Source organism: Alosa sapidissima, chromosome 9 (genome assembly GCF_018492685.1).
Source record: "Alosa sapidissima isolate fAloSap1 chromosome 9, fAloSap1.pri, whole genome shotgun sequence".
Taxonomy (NCBI): Eukaryota; Metazoa; Chordata; class Actinopteri; order Clupeiformes; family Clupeidae; genus Alosa; species Alosa sapidissima.
This window is the reverse complement of record NC_055965.1, coordinates 7,853,788-7,876,858: the sequence shown is the minus strand read 5'-3', so window position 1 is coordinate 7,876,858 and position 23,071 is coordinate 7,853,788. Positions and strand designations below refer to the sequence as shown.

The 23,071-nt window shown below is 42.5% G+C and overlaps 2 protein-coding genes across 3 annotated transcripts; both read left to right on the top strand.

Annotated features, from left to right (window-relative positions):
• The first annotated feature begins 6,663 nt into the window (after positions 1–6,663).
• bglapl (bone gamma-carboxyglutamate (gla) protein, like) lies at positions 6,664–9,682 on the top strand. Its single transcript, XM_042103169.1, has 4 exons — positions 6,664–7,007; positions 7,175–7,453; positions 8,076–8,202; positions 8,714–9,682. Exons 1-4 carry the CDS (start codon positions 6,947–6,949, stop codon positions 8,814–8,816), a joined length of 570 nt encoding a protein of 189 aa, XP_041959103.1. The 5' UTR covers positions 6,664–6,946; the 3' UTR covers positions 8,817–9,682.
• Positions 9,683–10,001: 319 nt separating this feature from the next.
• On the top strand, positions 10,002–22,241 carry LOC121718195 (target of Myb protein 1-like). Of its 2 annotated transcripts, XM_042103109.1 has the most exons (16): positions 10,002–10,185; positions 12,810–12,894; positions 13,424–13,502; positions 14,107–14,256; positions 15,449–15,583; positions 15,814–15,960; positions 16,407–16,523; positions 16,955–17,088; positions 17,672–17,708; positions 17,953–18,082; positions 18,399–18,471; positions 18,669–18,744; positions 19,664–19,723; positions 20,367–20,426; positions 21,299–21,335; positions 21,472–22,241. In XM_042103109.1, exons 1-16 carry the CDS (start codon positions 10,134–10,136, stop codon positions 21,612–21,614), a joined length of 1,515 nt encoding a protein of 504 aa, XP_041959043.1. In that variant the 5' UTR covers positions 10,002–10,133; the 3' UTR covers positions 21,615–22,241. The 2 variants fall into 2 exon arrangements, with proteins under 2 accessions (XP_041959043.1, XP_041959044.1); XM_042103110.1 differs by lacking the exon at positions 19,664–19,723.
• Positions 22,242–23,071: the final 830 nt, after the last annotated feature.

Genomic DNA, 23,071 nt, shown 5'->3' with positions numbered 1-23,071 from the left:
ATCAAAATGATACCTTGTGCTAGCCTGTGGCTAATGAGAGTGAAAGTCTTTTAAAATGAGCTGATTTATGAGGGTAATTAAAACTGACAAACAGGCATAAACGCCACAAGGACTAAAATAATTGTCACCGCTTATGTCAGTAGGGATGTAAAACATGACGGGACAGTGACTGGATGTGGGAAGAGACATGAGGAGAGAGAGAGAGAGAGAGAGAGAGAGAGAGAGAGAGAGAGAGAGAGGGAGAGAGAGAGAGAGAGAGCAGAGACAAGGGCAGAAAGAGATGGCAGGAATGAAAGAGATGGGGGGGTGCATAATCCAGATGTCACTCCGGTTCTTCAAAAGACATTCCTGAGAGCGATAACATGCAAGTGTTGTTTGCTGTACAGATATGACACTGTTTTGGAGCGGGGAGGAGGTGAGGCCAGAGCCGACGGAAGGAGTGGGAGGTCACGCAGGAGGAGGGAGAGAAGAGAGATGGAGTAGGAGAGAGGGAGAGAGGGAGAGAGGACGAGGGGTTTGGACCCGGATCTGTTAGAAAACATTTCACTAAAAACAGACAGCCATGGTAATTATATGTGTAGAATGCCAAACAGCACTGTGGGGGCTGACACACACACACACACACACAGACACACACATACAAATACACACACAAACACACACACTCACAGGCCTACCTATATGTAGCTCAGCTCATGGATGAACATAGGCCAGACGCACACATACAGACCACAGTGGTACGGCCTCTCTAACCGTCATTTTGATGGCAGGATTTGTTTGTGGTGTCTGCCGAAGCCGAAGCCGAAGCCAGTAAAACTCCGACACATGTGGGTCCGTGCTCTGGTTGAACTCTCTTCCGCTCTCTCTCTCTCTCTCTCCTTCCCTTTGTTGTGTCTGCCTCTCCTTGTGGGTGCTGGGCGTGTGCTCTGCCCTAGCGGCAGTTGTCCAAGGTCACAAACTCTAATGGTGTTTACTGCTGCAGCAGAGAGAACTCACCTTCACTTTCGGCACTCACTGCCCCGCGGAACATTCCAGAGTTTACCTGAAATTCAGTTACACTTTAGTTTCCATTCTGAAGCGAATAAATATAGAAAAGGAAATGTAATGAACAAATCAAAATAGACTAACTGATTTGAACTGAGTTGAACTCCAGATGTGAACTCATGAAGCCTGTATATCATATCCTGTACAGATGATAAGTCGCTTGGTCCATATTTGCTCAACTCCACTGTGATATGATTTTGAAGATGTTATACTGTAAATGGTTTAGTTTAGTTTAGTTTATTGGTTTATTTAAGACAGGGACCATGTACAAGGTTCATTAATTACGTGGGTTAAATGCTAATTCCCATCTGAATTTCCTGGGCAGGTATGAAGAATAAAATAGGATACAATGAAATTGGAACAACAAGCACGCACACACACGCACACACACAGACACACATACACACACACTGTGCATGTGCACAAAGACACACACACACACACTGTGCATGTGCACAAAGACACCTTACACATCTGCATAACGTGGCTCTCTCACAAAGGGCTCCCAGGTCCAAGTTTCATTCTCATTGCATCTTCCTGTCTTTGCCTTGTCAGGGCATCTTCACAGTCTCCCACAATGCTCTGCTAGGCAAACAGACGTCACCTGTTTAAACTTAGACTGAAATGACTCAATATTCAAACCTGAAATAATACTGATATTTGCTCAGAATAAGAACATGGGTCAAGGGTCATGTGGTGGGCTGCAGGGAACTGAATTGACCCCATGGCTAACGTACTGTAACTTCTTCAATAAAAAAATCCCATTGCATGTATGACAAATACAGTAAATACACAATAAACATAATGATGTTACAGAGAGGGAACAAGAATCACTGTTTGCTATTTTCTCTGTGTTAGAATTTTGGATTAGAATCACTTGTTTAGAAACAAATGACTTACACCCTGGGCCTGACAGTCAAGCTACACCGGGCATGCAACTAAAGCGTTCCATTCAAGCGTAAAAATAGATTTAGAAGACTGGCCTAATTTTTCTGAATATGTGTGGTGCTGTCACATCTGGTGTAGCCAGTTATATTGATTATAGTGGAAGCTAGTTGTTGCAGCATACAGCGAACAGAACACTTCAGTTGTGACAGATCTTGAGTGATAGGCTACATTTATTTAATGCGTAAATTACTGCTGTTGTGGTGGAGTGGGCAGAAGAATGTGGTGGTTTGATTGGCAGGATCCACTGTATCTTTATACTGCTCGGTCAACTGATTACATTTCAATGCACAAAAAACATCTTGTTTTCATCAGCAAACTATGCATGCAGGTCTGCATGTTTGAAAAAGCATCTAAAGTGATTCAGGGAGGCCTGACAAATGCGACACCAGAATCCAACAAGCTTAAGCCTTTCAGGCTGAGGTGAGGCTGGGTTATTTTCACTGCTGTGGCAGACCAACGCAGCAGATGCCATCACCAGACCTCCGGCTGGGTTGGCTTCAGGGCATGTCAGTGTGGCACTTTAAAATGCAGTTGGTGTCACGAAACGTACATATAATACGCATAGAAGTGCAGACCGATAGGCTACAAGTTGGATTGTAGTAATGCCATTTGTTTTAGATTTCATGTACCGGTACATTTGATTATACCAAATATTACATGTATTGTAATTTAAAGCAATACAATTATGCAACACTTTATGAGTTATGTTTTTAGAAGAAACCACTCTTGGTATAATTTTCACATTTTCAAATTTTGATTGTATAAGGACAGAAGAACAAGCCTGTTTTTCCCGCTGCTTTAAATGGCCATTATGGTGATATTTAGATATTTTTACATTTAACATTAACTTATGTATATTTAAGAATTCCGGCACAATAAATGTATATGCAAATATCAAGTCAACAATTTTATTTTTTATTTTTTGCCCCATTTTAGTTATGTTTGTACAATGCATATCTCCACATATGTTGTATAAAACCCAATATAATTCAGTGTAATGTGTATAAATATTTTCCTTATAGCCTATTACTCATTAAATTATATAAAATATAAATTTCATTTCAAGAATGTTTTCCTAATGTTTATCAGGATACTGGACTGACTGACCAGTGGGGTATACTATGAAGCACGTTAGACATATCTAGGCTATGTAGACATATCGAGGCTTCACAAAGCCTTGACTCAGGGGTATACGTTAAGTGATACTACGATAGCAGTTATGTGATATATTTGTCAAACTAGGCTTTCAGCTCAGATCTGTGCGCGTTCTCGGTGTTGGGATGACGTTGGCCAATCGTGAAACGTGGAGACGCACAAGGCCGCGTATATTAAAAAACAATTACTTCCGCATTTGCGAGCGATAGCGCAATCTACACTGCGGTCATTTTTAGTGTCTAACCTATAACATCAAATAAATCGATTGTCATCAGTTGTCGTATGGTATGCATGTCCATAGCATAACACTATTAAAGAGCATACGATATCCAAAATGTGTGTAGAGGAGGAACTCCACCTGTAAGATATATGACAGAATCCTACACCTGAGATACCATGGTGATATAGCGACGCTAAAACAGATCCACTTTCGTGTCACAGCATACCCTGGCTTTGAGTGCAACATACCTCGCTAACCCACTAATCGAGATTCGTAGTATACCCCACAGATCTCATGTTTTGTTGTTGTTGTTGTTGTTGTTCTATTAATGATTCAGCGTTATGAAAATGTTCTCACAAGGGTATGCCAGAACATTTACATCTAAAGTGAGAACCTGTGGGGAATATTATAGCCTATTCATGTTAAATCATTCCCCGATAACTGGAAAGGGCCAGCAATTAAAAGGTGATTACTGCATGACTTTTGAAGCCCCTGTTTCAGTTTTAGATGCACTTGAAGCTTCTATGAGTATAACAAACAAACAAACAAATAAGTAGCACAACAACAACGTCTAAGTCCTAAAATGTATACTGTAGGTCAAAGGCCACAATGCCATCCACCCCAACACAACATTGAATCACGTCTACCAAACAGACAGCGAACCAGACACTGAAATTACACACTGAAAAGGCCAAGACAAATCCATTTCACCGAGAATAACACTCAGACTCAAGGGTCAGCTTACAACTGACAGCAGCCCTAAGCCTTTCAATGACAAAGATGGTCAGAAGGATTTCCTGAGTCTCTCTGCCTCTGTTTGTTTTGTGTGTGTGTGTGTGTATGTGTGTGTGTGTGTGTGTGTGTGTGTCCATGAAGGTGGGTGGGTGGTTGTGTGGGAGAGAAAGAGAGATTGAAAGTGCTCCTGTTTGGTCCTTTATTCTGTCTTCCATACGCTCCACCACCTTCAAAACATCTTCCCGCTTGTATTTGCCTCGTAAGCGCCAGCATACGAATGACATTTCCAAGCTCTATCAGATCTCAGGCTACACATGGCTGGAACAAAACTACTCTTCTACACACAACCTGGATGCTTAAGGCTTTGGCAGATTCCTGCCGTAAACTTGGCATGAGTCTCTCTATTTCTATACAGAATGGCTGCGGCTTTGGCGGAGGCCGAAGCAACCTCTGATTAGGCTCCGGCACATACTGAGGCCCGCTGCTGCCCCTGGCCGTGGTCGCGCTCGCGATTAGAGGCGTGTGGTCGCGCCCACAGCAGTCTGGGGTTAGCGGGGGTGGCAGGAGGGTGTGAGCGAGCGGCATTGAAACGGCTGGTATGGCAATGCATGCACTGTTGGGGCAACCCCGTAAAAAATCCAATCACAGATGATGTGTCAATTAGTGGAGGAATGATGATTATGCCCACGACCTACATAACGTCTGGAATATTTATGTTAACATCAAAGGTGGGTGGGGGGTGTATGGGGCTGGTAAAACATAGGCTTTCCTTTTTGTGCATGCCTTGGCAAGCGGATGTTTGGTTTGGACTTGTCAAGACCTTGTCCGTCAACAACATGACATTCATATTATAAGCTGCATTCCAAGAGAGTGGCGATAGTAGGCTGATATATTTAGCAATACTGTATTAGTATGTGCATTTGTGCAATACAGAGGATATGTATAGGCCTCCTGCTGTATATAACATATGGGTTCATCTGTAATGCCTTATGTAGAGGACGCATGTGAAAGTGCAGGTTCATATGTAGATGTATTCAGTGCATGATTGAGCTGAAATGTTGGTCCATTATCAACAGTAAAATAAAATGTGTACATTGATTTAACATTTTGTCAAAAGGCATTTGATATCACAACCTAGACAGTAAACTTTTTTCTACAAATATACTATATTCATCGGTATTCAACGGTACTACAGAACCCCTGTGAAATAAATGTGCACTGCAAAAATGTATTATTAATCTTATATTTAGATAAAAAAAATCTATTGTTTTTAGTATGAGAAGACTTACCTAGCATGCCCTCAAAAGACATTTTTGACTTAATTTAAGGAGTCTTATCAAGACAAATTTGCTCAACGCAATGGCAGATAAATTTGCTTGTTTTCAGGATGAGACATCTTTTAAGTAAATAAGTCAAACTCCTCCTAAATTAAGTCAAATCATTTTACAAGACAGTGCTAGTTTTTTTATTATTAATTTATTATATAAATGATACTATGATTAATGACAAAGGAAATTATCCATCCATCTCCATGTTCAATTTTTTTCTGATTTAAAAATAAGAATTGGACATACTGCTTACATTGAAACACACCACATTTCAAAACAGATATAACTAAACTATAACTACAAGGCTTTTATTGCAAGAATATAATTTGGCCTATATGACCTACAGGTATACTGTCTACCTATTGAATATGACCTATGCAAAAATGCATGGAACTTTGAATATACAAATAAATATACACACATACACAAGATTTGATGAGGCATTGTGTTTCTAGACGTTTGTTGAGCTATATTCTGCCCACAATCTATGCTGATTTATTTACAGTGTGTTTATAAGTTGTTGTGATAAAAGACTGATGAACACTGACTGAATGAATAAAGGACCCTCCTACTCTCAGAACTGTGTTTGGAGTTATTACAATCTGCATTACATTATCTACTTTCTTTATTTTGTTTTGTTTGTTGCTTTTTAGTGAAAGTCCAAACATGAATTCAAAACAATCAATGCAGAAAGAAGTTATGCTTTTACTATTTTTTTCATCCAAACTTTATGTGCTATAAATGTGCTATGTGCTATAAACTGACTGAATTTCTGTAACATAAAACTAACCAAAGGATAATATCTTCATATACACCTCTCACAACAGCTGTACAAGTGCTTTATGGCAAAACACTTCCAAATAGATTTAGTTGTGTTTTGCAGTCATTAAGTTGAGGCAATCATAACAGACAGTTTATGTAACTCAAATGTTAGTCAGGCTGGTGCTGAATTAAAATGTCATTAAAGTCTTTGCAAAATTATGGCAAGCAAGTTCGGACAGTCTGATGTTGCTTTGTTTGCATTCTTTATAAGATGGATGTGGAGAGAGTTAGTTTAAATAACCCTCAGTATATCACAGTACATTCATCCCTACTGACTCACTTTTTCTATTCATTTTTTTTCCCTCAGAAAATTATATATTGTGTCTGTCTGTGCATGTATGTGTGTGTGTGTGTGCGTGTGTCTGTCTGTCTGTCTGTCGGTCCAATTCTGTGGGTGTGTTTCTGAATATGCATGCTTGTCTGGGAGTTGTGTGGGTGCTTGTGTGTGTGCTTGTGTGTGTGGCAAGTGCAAAGGAGGGGGTCACACTCTTCCCGAACCAATCACAATCGAACCCGATTGTTCCGGTTGGGCTCCGAAACAGTATAAAGACCCGGCAGGGACGAGGCAAAGACACATCGAAAGGAGAAGAGCAGAAGAACCAGCAGCAGTTCAGCCAGAAGAGCAAGCAAAGGGCCACGACAACTTGACCTATTCTTTCAGCTGAAGCGAAAAACAGAAAACAACAGCAGAACCATGAAGACCTTCGCCATCCTCACCCTCTTCGCCGTGCTGTCCGTCTGCCTGTCCAACCAAGGTAAGGTCACTCTCTCCGCTTCCCGTCGTCCTCACCTGAGGACAGTTCTGAGGACACTGATGGAGAATTGTGCTCCGCTACGACCAGGGTAGACAGAGGGTCTTTGGGTTACTGTAGCATAGACAGCGTTGTCTTTGCCTGACTGAGTGTTTGTTTCAACTGACCAGACATGGCCATGGAGGCTTCCTTTGACCCTGAAGCAGCTGCAGCTGCGGCCCCCGACGCCTCGGCCTCCTCCTCGGCCTCAGACTCCTCTGCCTCCGATTCTTCAGCCTCCGACTCTTCCGCCTCCGACTCCTCCGCTTCTGACTCCTCCGCCTCGGATTCTTCAGCCTCCGACTCCTCTGCCGCCGATTCCTCGGCTTCCGACTCTTCTGCCTCCGATTCCTCGGCTTCTGACTCCTCCGCCTCCTCTTCTTCCTCCTCTTCCTCTGAGTCTACTGAAGGTAAGCCATCTTACAACATATCAGTGGTGGGTTCTCCTCCAACTAGAAGTAATATACCATGCCATTACTACAGAGCTACAATTCTGATAGCTTAATTGGTGATCAGAGTCTAACAATTCAACTATTAGAGGTGAATATGTGACTCTTGAAGCGGTACATATGATAACCTACTCAGGCTCTACTCAGACTAGCAATTAAAGACCAGCCCATTACAATGCAGGGGTGCTTTCTCACCCCAAGGCTGAACTATACTGCTCAAACAAATAAGGGAACACTTACAGTTTTCCACAATTGTTAAAACACATTTTTTGAAACCGTCCACCCTTTTCTCCTATCTGAAACTAAATTCACAGAATGTCTGACAGTTCTTGCAAAATAAAACACTCGCCTCAAAAGTTTTACTTGTGCTCAGAACCAAATAGTGTCAGAGTACCGATCCAGTGCATGACTGAAGTGTTCTCTTAATTTTTTTTAGCAGTATAGTTGCTAGTGAGGTTCCCTCTTCACTGTAAAGTGCTTTGGGTGCCTTTAAAAGTCCTATATAAATGCAATGTGTTGTTGCTGTTGTTGTTGATGAACTCTCTCTCTCTCTCTCTCTCTCTCTTTTCCCCACTCAACACAGACGCTACCACGGCTGCCCCTGAGGTGGAGGTGATCGTGAGGAAGAGGGACGTGGCCGCTGCCCTCCTCAGGAGACACAGGAGAGCCGGAACGCCCGCCGCTGACCTCTCCCCCGTGCAGCTGGAGAGGTAAACAAACATCCGCCCAACCTCCATCCATCCCTCCCTCCCTCTCTCTCTCTCTCTCTCTCTCTCCACACACGTGCCTCTGCCTTGTTAGAGCTGTCAGACACACGTCCTGCTGCGCAGTATATATGGCAAGCAGCCCCATGTAAATACATGCATGTGTAATTGCAGCAGACACCCCGACCTCCTTGTTAAAGCAGCAAGGGCGTGAGCTATACATGTGCATTATTTGCTTCAGGGCATGTGGTTGGGTGGAAGCATTCGATGCGATGCCTGGAGAGGCTTGGGAATGTAAATGACAGGCTTTATGAATATGTTTAAAGATTAGACAGAGGTTTGTCTGGTGCATGGATGTTATGTCATGAAGTGCCAAGACTTCAAGTCTGACCCTGAGGAGACTAGTGATTTACTACATCCATCAGTGGTTTATGAGAAGTAGTAGTATTCTCTGATTAGATGAATGGTGATGTGTGTGTGAATGTAAAGCTGATTGAGTCTGTCTTGTGTGTTCCAGTCTGCATGAGGTGTGCGAGGTCAACCTGGCCTGCGAGCACATGGCCGAGACAGCAGGCATCGTCGCTGCCTACACAGCCTACTACGGACCAGTGCCTTTCTAAACCGCCCCGCACAACCAGGCAGCTAGAGCCTCTGGAATCTGCTTCTTCCAACAACCCCCTTCCTTTTTTTTGTGAGAGTGCAAGAGAGAAAGAGTGAGTGATAGAGAGTGAGTGAGTGAGTGAGTGAGACTTTACAAACAGGACAACCACTTTTATTTCTGACAGTGCCACGAAAAGCAGCGAGTGGTTCCGTCCCCACCGCTTGAGAGCACCCTCAATGGTGTCGGTGGCCTGGGGGGGGGGTTTAAGTGATTTTTAGAAGACCCGCAAACGAAACCAGCTCTGCTTTTAGAAACAGCAGGAGCTGCCAGTGCTAAAACACAGAGTAGCGCACTCCTGAGCGTGCTTCTGACCCAGGCCCGTGCACTATTATGTGGATGTGAGGGACATGAGGCCTGGAAAGAAATACTGATGAAAATATGGCCTGGGGTTGCTAAAGAAAAGTTATATGTTTGCTAAGTTTGGAGCTGAAAGTCTTTCTCTGTGTGTTGCTGTTCGAGGTGTATTGCTTCTAGGTATTCTGCAGTTTACTAACCTGAAAGTCAACTCAGTTGATATATTAACTTATTGAGTTTTACAAGTGACAGTTACTGGCAGTGCAAGCCATGATAATTGTTGCATAATGTAAAACTGAAAGGTGCTATTTCCACTTTTGTGTGGATTCTACTACCAACTGTACACACTTTGCCTTTGCTATTTGAAAGTGGGAAAGCTCTCACAGAGAGTGTACTCATCCATCCATGTGATTGACAGAAGTTGCAGCTGTCAGTTTTCTTATGTATTGTTTTTACTAATGTGCACATAATTTGTGTAAATGTATACAGTGGATCACACCACTTTTGCTTGAATGTTTATGTCAATAAAATAAAGTTTGGAAAATAAATACTGAAACATGTCTTCATTTTTTTAAACCTAACAAATGTGATATAGGCCTATCTGTTCGTAGGCTACCCTGTGTTACTCCTTGCACAGGCTTGTATATAAACACTTATAAATAATTGTTTAAGTATGGACTGGAAGCCTTAAAAAATATTTAATTGTACATCAACATCCGTAAATACGCATTCACTGTGTAAACAGTCCAGGCGAGTTGAGCGAGTTCTGCATACATTTTCTTGTATACCCTATCACGTCTGGTTATCATAAATAAATTACCTTATCGAGCTATTTCCTGGCCCGCATGCTACTTTCACGTGATCGCGCGTCCACAGTTCAGTCAGTGGTTGTGCGCGCAGTCCAGTTGTAGAACAGAAATCGGAGGATTAGGTGGTAGGATCAAAGGAATAACTTTGGACATAACAGGACATATTACAGAAAATGGATTTTCTCATTGGTAGCCCGTTTTCTTCTCCTGTCGGACAGCGAATTCGTAAGTGTCAGGAAATTTGATGATTGCTTTCAAATGTTACCCCTCCCCTTTAAATTAACGCTACGCCAATTTACACTGGCTTGGGCATCGAAGAAAAACTACAAAGGTTTTTGAAATCTTGAGACCAACGCTGTGGTGAATCTGGTTCTTTTGAGAGTAGCCTACAAATGGTCCACGCAGGAAAATGCATTTTAACATGAATGACGAGTTATTTTACTGTTAGTATATTGCACTGTACAATTACCGAAATACACAGTAAAGTTCGGTCTTTGATCGATGTATGTAATGGCCAATAGGTTTGTGCGTACAGACGCATATGGTATGTGACTGGCAATGTTCTGATAAATGGCATCAACCTCGTCGAATCAGCTAGGCAATAGAACATGGGGCGGGCTCTTACGAAATGTCAACTTGTACAATAAGGAACTGAAGTTACCGTTCAGTTAGTTAGGGCCTACAGTGTTCTTGAAACTGACGGCGAGAATGGCACTTTTCGTGTCATTTCCCCGCATTCATGTTTGTCCTTAATTCTTTTCCTTTACTATGCATTTGTTTATAGCATTTTTTATTTCGTTAAAAAGTAACTAAATCATTCATCTTAATCCATTTAGTGTGCACTGCACTGTGATGTTTCTTAAATGTTGTTTTTTCTTCTGTCATTCTTGTCTTCTCTTCTCTTCTTTACATACATGACAAGGAATCTAGCCTGTAACAATATCTGTAGGTCTCTTTCTATCTGAACAGATAACAGATAAGTTAACAGTGTCAAGGCTCAGTTCAAGCTCAGTTAACTGGGTCATGAGGACACAGGACCTGGTTGAATTACATGGCAAATCATTCATTAGCACCGCTGTTGGGTGACTTTTACTCTCCAGTACAGCTACTGGGTCAGTGTTTTGCAATGCCTGCTGACAAATGTGCCTGCCTGGTGACATCATTCATGCACTCAGCGTGCAGTCACCTCTATCGTCGTCATCCAGCTCTTTCACATCCTCCCTTCCCTTTCACTGTAGTGTCAGAAATGCTTCATCCACCTCTGAGCGAATGTGGGCAAAAGCAGCTGACAGTCACATGAAGTAGTGAGTGTGAGTGTGTGTGTGTGTGTGTGTGTGTGTGTGTCTGTGTGTGCGCGCGCAAAGGGGGGATTTAGGGAATTATAAGCACTTACCACAGAGGCCATGGGAGGGAGGTCCTCATGAGATTCTGAGGTATGGATCACATGGGAAGAGGGGGAGAGGGAGGCTGAGAGAGTTCCCTCCCTTGGGGAAACGACTGGAGCTCAAGCCGTGCTCTCAGTTCTCAGTGGAATTTCTCAACTCTGTAAGGGAGTATTCTATCCTGAGCATACTGACTTTCAAGTCTTGACTAGCTTGGCTTACACTCTGTAGACACATGTACTGGGATGTCATTAGTTACACCCACAGGAACTTCAATTACATCCCATTTTAAATCGATAGGCATTACTATAGTATTGGTCCCCCTTTTGCAACAGCTTCCACTGATCTGGGAAGGCTTTCCACAATACTTTGGAGGGTCTCTTGGAATTTTTGCCCATTCATCCAGAAAAGCATTTATTAAGTCAGGCACTGATGTTGGATAAGAAGACCTAGCTCACATTGTCTGTTCTAGTTCATACCAAAGGTGTTTGATGGTGTAGAGAACCATGTTCTCATGTCAAGTTCTTTCATACCAAAGTCACTTCAACATGTCTTTATAACATTGCTTTAGGCTCGGTGGACACTGGACAGTCATGCTAGTGAAAGGATAATGATGTAATAGGCCTAATGTTTTTGAAGGGGTTGGGCTCGGGTCAGTAAAAGGAACTCTTAATGCGACAGTATACTAAGACATTTGGGACAATTCTATGCTTACAACTTTTTGGTAACAGTTCAGGGAAGCCCTTTTCGGTTCCAGCATGACAGTGCACAAAGTGAGAGCCTACATAAAGATGTTGTTGGGTGAGATTGGAAGAACTTCACTGGCCCACAGAGAACAGGTTTCTCTATGCCATCCAACACCTTTGGGATTAATTTAAAGAGAGCTTGCAAGCCAAGCCTTCTTGTCCAACGTCACAAATGCTCTTCTGACTGAATGGGCAACAAATTGCACTCTAAAACCTTCTTTCTGAAAAGATTGGAAGCTAAAGGTTGCACAGGTGGGACCAACTCAATATTAATGCCTCTAGAATTGGAATGGGATGTCATTAAAGTTCCTGTGAGTTCCAGGTGTCTCAAACAGTGCAGTCAATTAGTGCAGTCAATTAGTGCACCTGTATTGTATATCCATCACTCTTATTTATTGGCAGAAAGTGTCAAAATAATGATAAAACAATGACTAATGCTAACCATACATCAGAAGACTGACAAGATTTGGGAAAGATTCTTGAAATATTGGAATCTTTTAACTAATGCATTCAAGTTTTACTCAGAAGACTACAACATTTTCCAAATCTTGTCAATCAAGTCTTCTGGTGTAAGGATGGCTTAAGTGTGAATAGCATTCACAGAACCTAATCAACAGGTCTTGGAGAAGTCATTGCTGTTATCTACATTCGTACTGTGTTGTCAAATCACTTAGATTGTTGAGTGTAACGGCATTCCTTCCTCCTCATGTCTCCTTTCCAGAGCGAGCCACCGGCTCCAATCTGCAGGCGGAGGACTGGGGCCTCAACATGGAGATCTGTGACATCATCAACGAGACAGAGGATGGGTCGGTAGCTGCTAATCTTCATCTCTCAATCTATCTCTTCATCACTCTCTCTCTCTCCCTCTCTCCATCTTTCTCTCTCACTTTTTCTTTTTTTCTTCTTTTCTATCTCATTCAGCTAATGACCTTTGCATCAATTCCTGCCCCTAGTGACTGGTGAAGATTAAAGATGCCCTTTGCCGTTTTTGCTTCATTTGTTTCTGTCTGATTGAATGCTGTTTCCTAAAATAGGCTTTCTTCATCCCTCACTGCAGCCACCCTTGACTCCTAGACAGATAAAAGCGATATGGATGACTGACTAGACACTTATTAGCTAAATTGTGTGTGTGTGTGTGTGTGTGTGTGTGTGTGTGTGTGTGTGTGTGTGTGTGTGTGTGTGTGTGTGTGTGTGTGTGTGTGTGTGTGTGTGTGTGTGTGTGTGTGTATTTTCTCTCCAACTTAGCCAGTCTCTTAAGTCTACAGAAGAGAGGAACTGGTTCTAGTGAACTCCAGTGGGTTCTAAATCATGCCCTCTGCCTTTTCCAATTGACAGACCCAAAGATGCCATGAAGGCCATCAAGAAGAAAATTGTGGGGAACAAGAACTTCCGAGAGGTCATGCTAGCACTAACGGTAAGTCTGCACTCCCACACTCCTGTGCGTTCTGCGTGAGCTTGTTTTTGTTCTGGCTGGTGTCTTGTTTGTGTGGGCAGAACTGGGGTTTGTGTCTGCAAATGTGTCTGCAGATGTTTACCACTTTGTGACTCCTGCACTCTTGGAAAGGAAGCGTCCGTCATTTCATTTTCCCACAGCACAACATTTGAAGTTCTACTGAAGAACTCGTGTGGGCAATCAATCAGCCTGAAATCTTTGTTTGAAAAGCATATTGTGTACAACCCCTTGGGTTTTGGAGAACCCATGAGTGGATTTGATCTTCCTAAGAGAATGCCTGGCTCCTGCTCCTCTGTGTTAAAGGAGAAATCCGGCGAGTTTCTACATAGATCTCCATTTCTCGAGGTCACCGAGTACTGTTGGTACAAAAAAAAAAAAAAAAAACACGAAAACAATCGGTTTTACCTAGCTCAAGTTACTATAGCCAGCAGCTAATGTAGCCAGGCAGCTACAGTGCTACACTCTGTGAGCATGTCTGGCTCCTGGTCCTCTGTGTTACAGAAGCTTGGTTTTTATCTACATGGAGTTTGAGTTTAATCACTGTGTGTGGTCTTTGGGTCTCCAGGTGCTGGAGACGTGCGTGAAGAACTGTGGTCACCGGTTCCATGTCCAGGTGTGCACCAGGGACTTTGTGGAGGGAGTGCTGGTCCGAGCCATCCTCCCCAAAAACAACCCACCTGCCGTGTTACATGACAGGGTGCTGAGCCTCATCCAGGTCCGTTTTGCAACATTATTACCAGCAACACTATTGCCAGTAGATGCACATGATGCAATGCAAAATAGAAACATATACGAATTATTGCATGTTACAAGGCTGGAAGTTCAACAAATAAAGGCCTACTAATGTGACTGATGTAGTTAAAAAAGTTAAGTTGTAGCAAGCAGTATACTATGATGTAGTATACTGCTTGTATTTGTTTATTAATACAGAAGATAAAAAGCTTAAAAATAATCGCATATTAAATCGCAATATCGGGGGGGAAAAATCACAATTAGATTATTTTCCAAAAACGTTCAGCCCTACCTGATACAATGCAGTGTTTCACTAAATATTTATTAGAGAATTGGAGATGTATCTTCAAGATATGCTCTGGTGGTTTCCAAGTCCTCTTGTAAACCACAGTGATGCCGAACCTGAAGACCATTGAAATACTCTCTGCAGCTACAGGTCCAGACTGTTGTATTTACATTAGGCAGGAATAGCACTGCATGGGATGAGTGCACTGTTGCTTTGCGTCTGAATATCACTGCTTGGGATGAGTGCACTGTTGCTTTGCGTCTGAATATCACTGCTTGGGATGAGTGCACTGTTGCTTTGCGTCTGGTGTCTCTGCTCTGGCGCACTGATAGTTGCTATGCTGAATCTGTGTGGTCTGTGTTGATTGTGCTACAGCATTACAACCTTCCTGGGGGATTCCCTGCGTACTCTACCCTGAGATTCTGATTCTGTGTTGTGTGACGAATTAAGAAAAAGGTCAACAGAGAAATAACAAAACTTGACACCAATGTTTCCCCTTTGACTAGCTACTTTCAGCCACATTTTAACAGGTTTGGGTGCTGAGGGCATCCGTTCACATGAAGATCATGACACAATAATGATACAAGATCATGTTTGGATAAATGAAATAAATAAGTTGCACTCCTCTCCTTACCGTGTTTTACCAACTATCCTAACAACATCACAGATCACATGTATGCTCCAGGCATATTGTAAATGTTTTGGTTACCTGCTTGCTAGCTAGACCCCCGCCTGCATTATTTACACTGTGAATACATACGTAAGAGTGAATATCAGACTGTAATGGTTAAGAAAATGGACAGGCAGCAGCCTCCTTGTAAATTCGGTCCCTTTGAGTTATTCTCCTGGCTGTATTGGTGTGTAACACTCTCCTGTTCTTATTTGTCAGGCCTGGGCTGATGCTTTCCGGAACTCTCCGTCCCTGTCCGGGGTGGTGTGCGTGTATGACGACCTGCGGCGGAGGGGGCTGGAGTTCCCCATGACTGACCTGGACGCTCTGTCGCCCATCCATACTCCACAAAGGGTGACTGTCATACTGTGTTTACCTAGGAGGGGACTTTGGACTTCCTAATCTTCCTCAGTAAATGTTGTACTAGCCCCGTTATCATATAATTCATTCTTACATCAGTCTCTATTGTGTGTTATTTATATCCTGTCATTTTAAATCTCTTTCTATCATTCGTTCTTTCTCTCCCTCCCTCTCTCAATGTCTGTTTCTCTCTCCATTCCTTACTCTCTCCTTCTCTCTCTCAGAGCACTCCAGAGAATGAAACGTCCACTCCGTCCACGGTCCCGACAGTCCCAGCGCCGACGCAGGCCCCCACCCCTTCTCCAGCTCCCCCTCAGAACTCCCAGCCGCCTTCACCGACAGACGGACCCGTCTCCTTATCCTCAGAGCAGGTCCGCCACGGCTTCTGTTCCCAGCACTAGTTTCACACACCCTTCATCCGTCAGGCTGACTCATGCAGCTTGGATTGTCACAGAACCTCGTAGTGACTCATCAATTTACTTAATCGATTGTAGGATTCTTTCTACAGTAATTTCCTGTGTATTAACCATATTGTGTATAAACGGCTGGACAGTGTTTTATGCAAGTTATAAAAACAAAACCATATTACGGTATAAAATGTGTAGAATGTTCTGGAAAACATGTAACTCGTGTTTGCATAGGAATGTATGTTGCTAGAAACTCATGAAGAAGAGTCCTTAATACTGTGAAGGTATAGCAGTATAAGGGTGCCTTAGCTTTTTGTAATTCGGTGCTTGGTTGCTAAAGGGCAGGTGAATGTGTGCAGCCTGTGAGGGAGGCTGTGAATGACCTGTGCTGTGGTCTGTTCGTGACTCAGAGGCAGAAGCTGCAGTCGGAGCTGGACCTGGTGAAGGGCAACCTGCGGGTGATGACGGAGATGCTCAACCAGAGCAACAGCAGCGAGAGCACGGCCTCAGACAGAGAGCTGCTGCAGGTCTGACCCTTGGACTTTATACCTCCCTCCTCTCTCTCACACACTCGCACTCACTCACTCATGCACTCATTTTCTCTTTCACTCACTCTCACACTCACTCACTGTTTTTCACTCTCACACTCACTCACTCACTGTTTTTCACTCACTCACTCTCTCTCGCTCTCTCTCTCTCTCTCTCACTCACTCACTCACTCACTCACTCACTCACTCACTCACTCACTCACTCACTCACTCACTGTTTTTCAATATCACACTCACTCACTCTCTTTCTCTTTCTGTCTTTGTCCAGATTTCCTCATCCCTGAATGTGTGCTTGTCATGTCGTTGTTTTGCACAATGACTGAATTTATTGTTTGTCATGTAGCAGTAAACTACTGACATATCTGCTAATGATTGTGTGTGTGTGTGTGTGTGTGTGTGTGTGTGAGTAGCAGTTGAACAGCGTGTGTAAAAGCATGCAGCAACGAGTGGTTGAGCTCATCCCTCGGCTGTTGGACGAAGCCCTGATTGGTGAGCTGCTGGTTGTCAATGATGACCTCAACAACGCCTTCATCCGCTACGATAGGTGTGTTCACACCTCCACTAGACCCCCCACTGTTCACACCTCTCTTCAGCTGCCACACCTCTCTCTTTCTCTCTCTCTCTCCCTTACTCTCTCTCTCTCTCTCTCTCTTACACTCCTTCACCTCCTCACCCTCCTCCAGTCTCTTACTTCTCTGTGCATTTCTTTCTTATATCTCTGTTCTTCTTGTCTTACTCTCAGTGAATTTCAACAGAGATCTTAGTGTAACACATTGAGGCAATGATCAATAGTTTTCCAGTATTCATATTGATGCTAAATGTTGTAAGACTACTATACAAAATGAGAGAGACAATAACAAGAAAATGTGTCTGTGTATAAATCAACTACATATGGCTACTAGCCAGGCAGTTTTGACTTAAAAAAAACAAAAAACATTTGTTTCTTGGGAGTCCGTGGTCAGTGTCTTTGCTTTCTCTTTCTGTAACATTGTGTCCCTTAACCAACTATGTAGACACATGCTTCCCCTCTTCTGCTGTCATTTTGGACTGTTAGTATAATTTCATTCAGTATCACCTGAAAAACATGTTTAACCCACATTCACCATTTTGCTGTGTTGCTTTCTCAGGTTTGAGAGGTGCAGTGCACCAAAAACGACCACAGTGGTGAGTTCCTGGTCCCTTTTGTTAACACTAACAGCACGGTTGCTCCTGCTGTTTCACTCCTGTTGTCAATTCAAAGTAGCTTTATTAGCATGACTGTTTGGGTACAGTGTTGTCAAAAGCTAGTGTTACAAATAACACAATAGTATCACAAAAGAACGAAAATAGAGAATTGCTCCTGTTGTCTGTCTCCTGTTCTCTCACTCCTGTTGTTTCTCTCCTGTTGCTCTGCCTCTGACCCTGTCAGACCCCTGAAGCAGGAAGCCACAACCTCATCGACCTCAGCCCTGTGTCCCCGCCCTCTTATCAGTCAGTGGCCAGCCCACCTGTCAGTCAGCCGGCCGTCAAGGCTCCCTCCAATCAGACGTCTCATCCTGGTAAGTGGTTGTTTGTGTGTCAGTAGTTCATACTTTGGCAGTTTCTCCACTTCATTGTGTGCTGAATCTGCTGTTTGTGTCTGTACTATTTTGATTACATTTGAATTTACAAGAATGGTCATTATGAAGAAAAAGCCCCATGTAATCCCATGAATAGAGAGAACAACAATGTGACTCAATATTTATTGATGTTCTCTAAGCTTTTATTGGTAACGGTTGCAGTACGTACAAACTGTTGGATTTGCAGCCTCAATGTGACTTGTTTTGTCTTTCTTTTTTTTTCTTTCCTTGTTGTCATCTTACTCGACTCTCTCAGGCGCAGCGGAGGAAGAAGAGTTTGACATGTTTGCTAACACCAGGGGTAGCTCTCTGGCAGAGCAGAGGAAGAGGTGTGTGTTGTGTGTGTGTGTGTGTGTGTGTTTGTGTTTGTGTTTGTGTTTGTGCGTGTGTTTGTGTTTGTGAGAGACTGACTTTGTTAGTTAAGCAGCTAACAGCTAGATTCTGTTTGAGAGGCTCTGTTCTCAGTGGCATATCTTTAACAATAAGCCTTACAAAGTACTAACTGTTTTCCACACCTGTGTTCCAGTGTGCGCTACGAGGACCCCAGGGCTGTGGAGGGATTGGCTGAAGCTCTGGACACTCGGTTTCAGGTCACAGGCGCGGTCAGTCCCACTGTTAAACTACGCTCTCACTGATTCACTCACAAAAACAGCACAACACTATGTCCCCTGTAACTGTGCCATTTAGTTTGTTCAAACTGAGCTGTCATACATATTTGGGTGTTTACATACACTGCGGTGTTTATAGACAGAGGGGTCATGCACTGTGACATTCCACCAAACATAGGTCAACAAGTAAACACTGATCGGCTGCCATTGGACACCGGGGGTTCCATATTTACATCTCACAAACTCTTAGCATGATATCTCAAGAGAGATATATTACCTCCAAGCTGTTTAGTCTTTCTTGAGTCAAAATGACTCCTGGAAATATACACAAGCATCTAATGACCACCAACATCTTTGCTACAGTATCATATCATGTTACGTTCCACTGAATTAGTTCATTTCATGTTAGCTAAGGGCCTCCTTACACCACACAACTTTGACACACAAAGATTTGGGAAAGGTTCTTGAAAGATTGGAGTATTTTAACTAATGACTCCCATTCAAGCTTTATTCAAAAGACTACAATCTTTCCCAAATGTCATAGTTGTTTGGTGTAAGGAGGCCCTTAGTTAGGTTCTTGTCCCTGTCTAACAGGATTTACCTCAGTGTGCTGCTAAATAATTAATACAGGGATCTCTGTCTCATTAGCAGTTTCTAGAATGTTCAGTATAGCATTTTGGAGATTTAGTTGTTGAGTTGTCGTGGACATTTTGTTCCTCGAACTTTTGATTTTGTGATAGTTCTGAGAATGATAGGCAGGTTGTTTAATGAGCCATATACCGGTATTTGTTCAAAGTCAACACCATATCAAGTTTGCAGCACAAATGCTTAAGTTCCTCAGCAATGTATTTTCATGTGTCAGTTCTTGGAGTGACATAATTGATGTGACCAAATTGCACATTTGTCTGTGAAGGATGATGACGTGTGGGCTCAGGCAGCCGCTGAGTGTGGCTGGATGCACAGTGAAGGATTGGTGGGTGTAACGAAGCCATCCGTTACTCTACAAATCAACTACTTTGGTCTGGGACTGCGCAAATGGAAATGCTGTGCTGTCAAGGAGCACTCGAATCAACCGCAGTAAATGAGTGGTTTGGCCCTCGTGAATCAGCATGGGGTTGTCGTCCACTGCAACCACTCTTTCTGCTGAGGGCGATCATGACACCAAATGTGCTGGCGTATGCACTCTGCTGTCTGTTCTGTATGCCCACTGCATGCTGGAACCCGCTCGCTTCTCAAATGATCAATGGATGAATCGATTGGTTTTATGTTCAATAAACGCCATTAGCGCAGCAGATTTGAGTCCCATATTGATTTAAGCATGCGTGTGCACTGTGCAGTGAGCTCTTGCTGTAAAGGAGTCTGATGCATGGAAATTGAAAGTGAATGGGCTGTAATGATGTCTCAACAGCAAGTGGAACTGTAGCGCTTGGTCACTAATCTAATATTTCTCTGATGGCTGCTCCCTCTCTCTCTCTCACACACTCTCTTTCTTTCTCACTCTCACACACTTGCTCTCACTCACTCCCTCCCTCACACACTCTCTATCTCTCTCACATACACTCTCTTTCTCTCACACACACACACACACACACACTCTCTCTCTCTCTCTCTTTCAGATGTCTGCTCCTCGAACAGCTGTGATGAGTGACATCGAGAATTGGCTCTCTCCAGAACCGGTGAGTGACAGAGAGTGATTGGCTCAAACATGCAGTGCCCAAGTTCCCTTTCTCATTTCTCGATCATATAAAATACTCATTAAGTTGATATTACCAAACACAACACAAAATATACCTTTCATCCATCCATCCGCATAACACTTTTTGTTATGTGTGTGTGAAATGTGTGGTCTATATACTGGATGACTAGGCTAGAATCGTTTATGTGATGTTGCTGCACAGTTACAAAGAAAAAAAGCAAAGCCAAACAAGCTATTTTTGCTGTCACTATTTATGGTATGAGGACAGAATCGTTTGTGCATGGAAAAGGTCTACGGGTTTGAATGTCTTAAATACAAGTGATTATCGTATCAATTTGATTGATTGTACATTAAGCTGCAGTGAAGAGTGCTGTTTCTGAAATAACCTAAATAGCTGTTTTCGTATGTGGTTTTCTCAATGGTTAGACACATCTAAATGTGCTCCTCTATGGGGTCTGATTGGGATGTATAAATGTGATGACACAGGGCTATTTTAAAGTCCTAGATGACAGTCTATTCATCTCAACACCCTTGATATATTTATATTTGCCACTTTAATTCTATATTTTTCTCTGTCTTTTAAAAAGAACATTCCAGTCAGTCCATTGGAACTTAGGTATTTCTCTATTTCTCTTGTCTGGCCCCATTTGAGGTTTTTCTATGTGCAAGTGCGCCATCAGGTGGTCAACAACAAGTATTTGTCCTGTCCTGTCCTCATGTCAAAATCACTATTTCTTTTCAGGTCTAGAGAAGGACTTCATGAATTAAGATTCCTTCACAACAAAAAAGTAGATTATTTAGTGCTTAAGTACAGTGTATATTCTGTCACTCAGTGGTTGTTTTCTGTTACAGCCTGTGAGAGGTGATACGGAGGGTGTTACCAGTGATGGTGAGGAGATCTTTAAATATTACGCATAAACTACTCTTCTTTTCTCATTCTGTCTGTTCTTTTGTATGCCACATAATGCTCTCGATGGCGTGATGAACTTAACCCAAATTGGTTCTTTCCCCTTTTTTCTCTGAAGAGTTTGACAAGTTCTTGCAGGAGAGAGCAAAGGTGGCCGACCACCTGCCACGCGACCCGAAGACCTCCAACGCTTCCTCGCGCCCACCGCCCCAGGCAGCCAGCAAACAGGAGAGGTCACATGACCACCTCTTCACACTGTGAGCACAGCACAGTGGGTACTGAACTGACTGACAGGTGACATGTGTCAATCATCACTCCAGCTCTGAGAAGGTTGTGCGTGGTGACACAACTCCGCATATCACAGAAGTGCCATGACTAAAGCCTGTTATCTTTGCTTATTTCAGGTTTCCAAAGCCTTAGAGGTTGTTGAGTGTAGTGACTCTTTATATTGAATGTAAGATGTGTTCTACACTGTGACGGACAAGAGAGACAACTCTTTATTCCATACAAGTGCATCATACATTCCCAACGCACCCATGTCCCAATGCTTACACGGCAAATGTACAGTATATAACATTGTGTGAAACCATCAGAAGGATAATGCAAATATATATAACATTTTGTGAAACCATCAGAAGGATAATGCAACATGAAGAAATGAACAAACCAAGTGGATGTGAATGAAGCGGCCCAAATATGTATGGGGTAAATAAAATACACTTTATACGTATGGGGTAAATAAAATACAGTTTATATGTTAATCCTATTTAAATGAGTGTATGTGATCTATAATCTGTTTGGTACGTTCTTTACCATGTTACTATGATTATAGTCTTTCCTGGTGTAATTAAAATAATTGTTGCTCCTCACAGCTGGGAGGAAAAAGTGGTTTTGTGAGTTACTTTGACCCAAGGCCATAATCATAATATACTTTGAGGGGGACATGACACCTTTTTCTAACTCGCACCCAACGAGAGTTTTATTTTTGGATTTCTGCATGCCTGTTCCTGTGTTTATTTTAGATTTTTGTTGGTATGATTATAGTTATGGTTGGAGTTTATTCATCCCGTATCAATGGTATTAGATAGAAAAACACAAAAAATGGGAAGAAGCTTGTTATACTGTACACTATTAATAAACAATACATATAAATAATAGTAATAATAATATAAAATAACAATAAACATATAACTCCATCTGTTCATGAATTTGTATATGGGACATTTAGTGTTGACTATGGCTACGGCCTTGTTTTGATCTGACCATCATTTCAGTGTTTTTAAAGAAATCTTTTGATTCAAATCAGCTAGAACTTCATGCCAACACAGCATAGTTGTAACTTAATGTAAAAGTGGATAAGGAGATTCAGTGTTGACTTTTGACAAATTACCCATTATCCTCCCTAAGTGCCTAAGAAAAGTGACTTTGTGACTGCCCAGACAACATGTTTTGTCTGTTGCACATAATTAGCCGCTCATACATCAGCTAAACAGTTGTGAATGGACTACAACAATCCACAATAGGAACAGTACAACTCCGAGCGAGCCCTTAGCAATGAAGCCATGAATTGAGTGTGGAATGACACATATTCGCATTTTCAGGGTGTTAGGCTTCTGAAGTTTATAGTTGCTGGGCTGGCTAATCTAATGTCTCTCAAAGGCTCCCGTCCGGCCTCATTCAATCCCTGACCAAGAGATAAGGTCTGTCTCCATAAAACT